Genomic DNA, 5,770 nt, shown 5'->3' with positions numbered 1-5,770 from the left:
CAGGACAATCCCCCAGCACACACATTGCACAGACAGTGCTTTTCTAAAACAAGGTATTAAAGTTTTCTTTAATCTCCTTTTTAGCTAGACAGATTATAGTATTGAAAATGACACAGTACTGATAATTATTTTAGCCTTGGATGTCATTATCATGATTTTCTATTTCTGTATTCATGTGTGTTTTTATTCACTGTTGCTACAGAGTTCAAAGTAGCAATCACATGGGTCACACTCACAAAGTTGCTTAAAGTAAAAACACCAAACTTCACATGACACAGCATAATTTTAAAAGATCAAAGAGCAACTTCCACCAAAAAAACATTCTGCTAGGACATGACTGTCAACAAACATTTTACTCGTTTGGGGATTCTTTGAATAATACTGCAAAGTAAATGTAGGCAGATCTTTTTACAATTTCATGATTAAAGAAAATATTTACAAAATTTGTAAACAGCCAGGACTCTATTTCAAACCAGCAACAATTCTTCACTACAAGTATCACCAGAAGGGTAGAGATTGACATGCAGGTGTGCTAAGTCCACCTTGTGCAAAGTAATTTTGCCCACTTGACCTACTTGTGCTGGTCAGGAGATGTCTGTTGGTCACGTTTGGTTTCCTACTATTCCCTCACTCTCCATTTTTACACACTGCATCTGTACTAACAGTATCACCCTCTACCCACAACTCCAAAAACTATGGTACAAAGCAGACACTGATTCAGTTTTTTACTGCACCTCAAGCTGTAATTATTAAAGTTAACTACAACTGTGCTTTTTATCTTTTTGTTTCTTACCACACTTGCTTAAGATAAACCAGAATCTTCTTCAGAAAGACCAACATTACAGAAATTCCCAAAGGGGTTTTTTATCTGACATATAAAAAATAATTAGATGCTCATTTCTTTGATACATACTGGCACAAACTGTAATTAGTAACGCCTTCATTTTTTAATGAAACTATTCTTAACACTTTTTAAATCCTCATTCTTATATATACAACTGAGCTACACAAGCTATTCAGTGTACAGCTCTCACTGAAGTCTAATGGTTTACCTGGCTTACAGTAACTTATCAACAATGTTTTTACAAGACAGAACTAATTCACAGTGTTTACATGATAGTTACTTGTCCTAAAATGTTTGTGCACAAGAATCACCACCAAGAGAAGGGTTTACCTTTCGTACTCTTGTTCCATGGCAATTCTACCATCAGTTCCAAGTAATTTCTTGTCAAAGCATATTCTGGCATTGACTGAGGCATCTTCTTTAATCTGGAAATGTAAGTACAGAATCCAAAAGGCCAACCAGAAATTAAATGCAAATGAAGCCTCTACTGCACTGCAAGACAGTGATTGCTGCCTGACGTTTAAAATCATTTCAAGAACACAACCAACACAAACATATATCAAACAGGAAAAGGTCTGCAAGATTTGTTGTAAATTTTAAAAGAAACCACCATTTAAAAGCCTCCTACCTTTTTATTTCTTTAAGACAAACTTTAAGAGCTTGTTCTGACATACTGGATGTTCTAATCTTTTTTTCTAGCATGACAACATCATCATGATCTTCTTCTTCCTCCTCATCTTCTGTAATGCTTCCATGACTGATTCTTCTATTAGGACGAATAGCTACAACCTGTGCAATGGAAACAGAGCCACAGAATTGCACCAGGTCTTGGGTTTTAAATAAGCTGTGAACTTTGGCTTTGAATGAAAATCATGGCAAAAACAAGTAAGGTGCACAGAAAAATTCTGAACTCCAAAAAGTTTTAACTCCAGAAATTAACTTTAAAAAGTGTAATTGGTGCTACTTTAAAAAGTTACAGTTCTTCATATATTTCCTAAGTAAGTTTATCATATATCCTAAACTCACAAACAACACAAAGCAAGAACAAAACTGAAAGGAGCTATTTGTGATATTTCAAGCACTGCAGCCCATCATATTAAGCAGAAAAATGGGTAAATCTCTCTTATCTTTTTTCATTTCTCAATGACTTTCCAGTTACTAAACTATTTAAGTGCAGTTAGATGCAGCAAAAGTGAACAAGCTCCATTTTATAACACCCATTCTTTATCTGTAGTTCAAAAGTTGCCACTCATCTGCAATGCCCTCAGTAAACAATACACCTTTCACTGCAAAGGCGAGAACTCACTGTGTGCATACCATGAACTGAGGAATCTGAACAGTCATTTAATGTCACAAAGTACTCAGATTAAAATAAAAATTAAATTTAAAAAACATTAAAATAAAGCCTAGGCAGTTTTAAACAAATATTTTGTATTTTGTGTGTCTACATGGCCAAAGTTGTCAGCTATGGGTACACATTAAAAATACACAGATTAAAATCACGCAAAAAAGTGCATCTTAAAAAGTGCATCTTAGTACTTATTTAGAATGTTTAAGTATTCCACATTTAAAGCTCCATACCCTTTTATCATCATCCTGCTTGGACTTTCTTGTTTTCTGAAGCAGCTTCAGGCCTTCAATCTGTCTAACAAGCAATGGTATGGTCATCTTGAACCGTTCTTCCAGCCTAACAGCATCTAAAATCTGAGAGCAGCGAGTTGTAAGCAGCCAACAAGTTCACAGTGATGAATCCTCACTCTGGGGGAAGGGAACATGGAGGCACTGCTACTGTCCTTTGGCCAGAGGTACAGAAGAGACGGATTTAGGAAAACAGGTAGCAAGAAAAGCAAGGAGAATACAGTACACAAAATCTAGCCCTCAAGGGTATGGATGCCTGAACTACAAACCACTTCAAACTAGAGAAAATTCTCTTACCCTTTCTAGTTTTAAAACATCTTAATAATTCAGTTGCATTTTCTGTGACAAACATCTATCAATGTGCTATTTTTCAATTACTGGGCCTAAGCAAAGAGATGGCCCTGTTAAAAAAGTTACAGCATCATCTCCTTGGGTAACCCAGGGGAAAAAAAATCACGTTGTGCCTTAAGGTTTTTGTTCAGAGATTTTTTGTTTATTTTGTCTTTTTAATATTTTTACACAATTTCATTTTCATATTAAATGAAGTTAATGTGTGAAAATGGGTAGAATTCTGCTCCTCTGTATTTCCACAGCTTCCACCAGCTGCTCTTTTCTTTAGAACTTCTAATAATGAAAAAGTGACACACAAATTCCTAACATACCTTCCTCCAGCAGGATCTTCAGCTATAGTACACACCTTCCCTTCATATTATACTGCATTAATTTCTACTTCTGGTGCTTTGAAAGAACCTAACACACTTTCAATTCCAGGTGCAGCATAAGCAGTTAGAGAAGAAAAGAACAACTTCCAAAACACAGCAAGCAAATACAGAAATCAGATGAATAAGCACCAAACCATAAAGATCATTTTTGCACAGATTTACTTTGACATATGATAGAAATTTAACCACTGTCTCAGTTTAAAGAAACCCAGACTTCAAGATGCTTTTTAAAAATACTTAAATGAAATACTAAGAGTATTTTAGTTCTGAAGTTATTAGTATTAAGATACGTATAATGATCAGTCAGCTGGGATAAATATGCCAAGTTTCAACACAACCTGAAGAAAGATTTATCATCTTTACTATGAGAACTCCGTGCTCTACTTATTTAAGTTTAATAAACTGAACCATTTCCAAGATTTCCCAACTAGATCTATTTACCTTAGGCGAGTTCTGCCACATGCACATATAAACACTTTAAACAAGACCATCAAACCATTTTGCAAGCACTCATGCTCTGTAACACAAATCCCTGCTGGCATAATGTTACCACTGTACAGTCACAAGTGTAAGCAATTCCAAAATTACCTAAAAGTGAGTGACTCTAAAAGATAGCCCACCTAACTAGCAGTGAAAGTGCTGAAGAAGATGATACCTGCAGCTTCTCTTGGTTGGTAGTTCGGATGATGGAGGTCAGGATATCTGGTAGAGCTTCCCTGGGCAGATTGTCCAGGAGGCGCCGGAGCTTTGCCACTGCAGGCACGGACATATCCAGCATCTCAACCAGCTACAACACACAAGGAACAACACTGATGGCTGCTGGGCTCCTTTTGGAATCATCTCAGTGCCTCTCTGATCTAAATATGATTGTCTCTTTCAGTGTGAAGTATGTCCAGGTAGTGTGCCAAAAAGCTACTGAAAAAAGTTCGCCAAAAGTTCAAAGATGAGGCACTAACTCAGCAGAGAGCAACAAGACTTTGAGCTTTCTGCTTGTTGCAGAAGTTCAAAAGTATCATTATTGTTTGTAGCATTTTTTCAATACATACATGTCCTATTTGCCCCACACACCCAGATTAAAAACTTCCCCATGACTGTTTTTCAATACATCCTTTAAATTCTGATTCACTATACTTCTATTGTATATATTTTCTTATATCTCTGTGAAAATCAATCAAATCTTTTACTAGAATGTATCTATAGTATTGCTATATATGAAACACCAACTTATCATAGCACCAACACAAGCAGTTGCACAAGATTCAGCTGCAATGAGCTGGGTAGACACCCTGGAACTTGGCATAGAAACCTTAAGCTGCAACAGTAACATTTATTTTGTAGCAGAAATACTGAAACTCTACTAGTTGCTGAAAAACGTAGGAACTGGAGAAACAGAAGGGCAGACAGAAAACGAGTAAAGATCCTAAGCATACCCGCAAGTTATGTGACACACAAGAATAAAACAAATTACCTGTACTGCATACTTGTAGAATTGCTCTGACAGCTCTCCAAACTCCTCCTCAGATTTATGGCCATTGGTGAACTGCTCCAGTCGATCTAACTGCTGCACCTCAGCAACGGGATAGGGCTTCTCCTTCAGCAGCTGCAGGATCTGGAACCGGCACAGGCCTGTCACCAGCAACGTGTAGTGGGGCTTGGGCCAGTTGCTACCAACCACCTGAACTGCCAGGGCAGCAGTGCCAATCCTAAAAACAGATCAAATCTTGTATTATCTGTCACCTTCCACAGAACATTTTGTGTGCTCCCTATCAGAAGCAACCAAGCTGTAGGTTGCAAGACCCTGATGGGTCATAGTTCCTATTGTGAAATGAAATCAAATTATCCAATTTCTTTTGTAACACAGATTACAAAACCAAACCCTAAAACTTGAACACAAATGAGTTAACTGAAAAACTAAGGCACTTTAATATCAGTCATGCAATTTAGAAACATATGTAATTTTTTCATAATGGATCTGGCTGTGGACAGGCACACTGACACTTCTACTTAAGCAATATGCACTGGGAAATGGGAGTGTCTGTAAATGACAGTTCTTCCCAGCCTTGAACTGAAGCAATATTTTAGATCACCGGACCTACTGAAGCAGATTTACAACAGAAGTTATTTTCTTGCAACAACTGACTAAGTCCACTGATACGATCAAGTTCGGAGAGTAAGGGTTACATCATGTTAGTTTCACCAGACAGAAATACAATTTGTTTTTATTTTATGTGAACTAAGTCAATAGCCATGTTACCCATTAAGTGAAAAATCCTATGGTTAACAGCTGCGACAGCCCTAGAGCTGCGTTCTTTCGTCTTATTCTGCTCGACCACCTCAGCCTCTTTTCAAAGTTCCCCTCCGGCCAGCCCGTCCCCGGCACCTCGCCCGCTGGGTCAGTTGTGCGACCGGGTTTCGGGGAGGACAGAGGCGTTTCCCGGGGCCGGCGGAGCGGGGCGGCCCCGCGGGGGAACCCCACGGCGAGCCCCGGCCGGGGAGGCCGGGCCGGGCTCCGGGGGCCCGCAGGCCGCGAGGGTGGCAGGAGAGCCGGGGCGAGCCGCCCCCGCGC

General features: G+C 38.8%; 1 protein-coding gene across 1 annotated transcript in view; it reads right to left on the bottom strand.

The window, feature by feature from the left end:
* LONP2 (lon peptidase 2, peroxisomal) overlaps positions 1 to 5,770 on the bottom strand; it is a 37,870-nt gene that overhangs the window by 31,548 nt on the left and 552 nt on the right. The window contains exons 2-6 of the mRNA XM_031061476.1: positions 4,673 to 4,912; positions 3,860 to 3,991; positions 2,426 to 2,548; positions 1,473 to 1,633; positions 1,175 to 1,269 (exon numbers count right to left, since the gene is read on the bottom strand). Of these exons, the coding sequence (XP_030917336.1) occupies positions 1,175 to 1,269; positions 1,473 to 1,633; positions 2,426 to 2,548; positions 3,860 to 3,991; positions 4,673 to 4,912 (751 nt within the window). The remainder of the gene's footprint in view (positions 1 to 1,174; positions 1,270 to 1,472; positions 1,634 to 2,425; positions 2,549 to 3,859; positions 3,992 to 4,672; positions 4,913 to 5,770) is intronic.

Source organism: Geospiza fortis, unplaced genomic scaffold (genome assembly GCF_000277835.1).
Source record: "Geospiza fortis unplaced genomic scaffold, GeoFor_1.0 scaffold405, whole genome shotgun sequence".
NCBI lineage: Eukaryota > Metazoa > Chordata > Aves > Passeriformes > Thraupidae > Geospiza > Geospiza fortis.
This window is presented reverse-complemented; position numbering and strand designations above follow the sequence as displayed.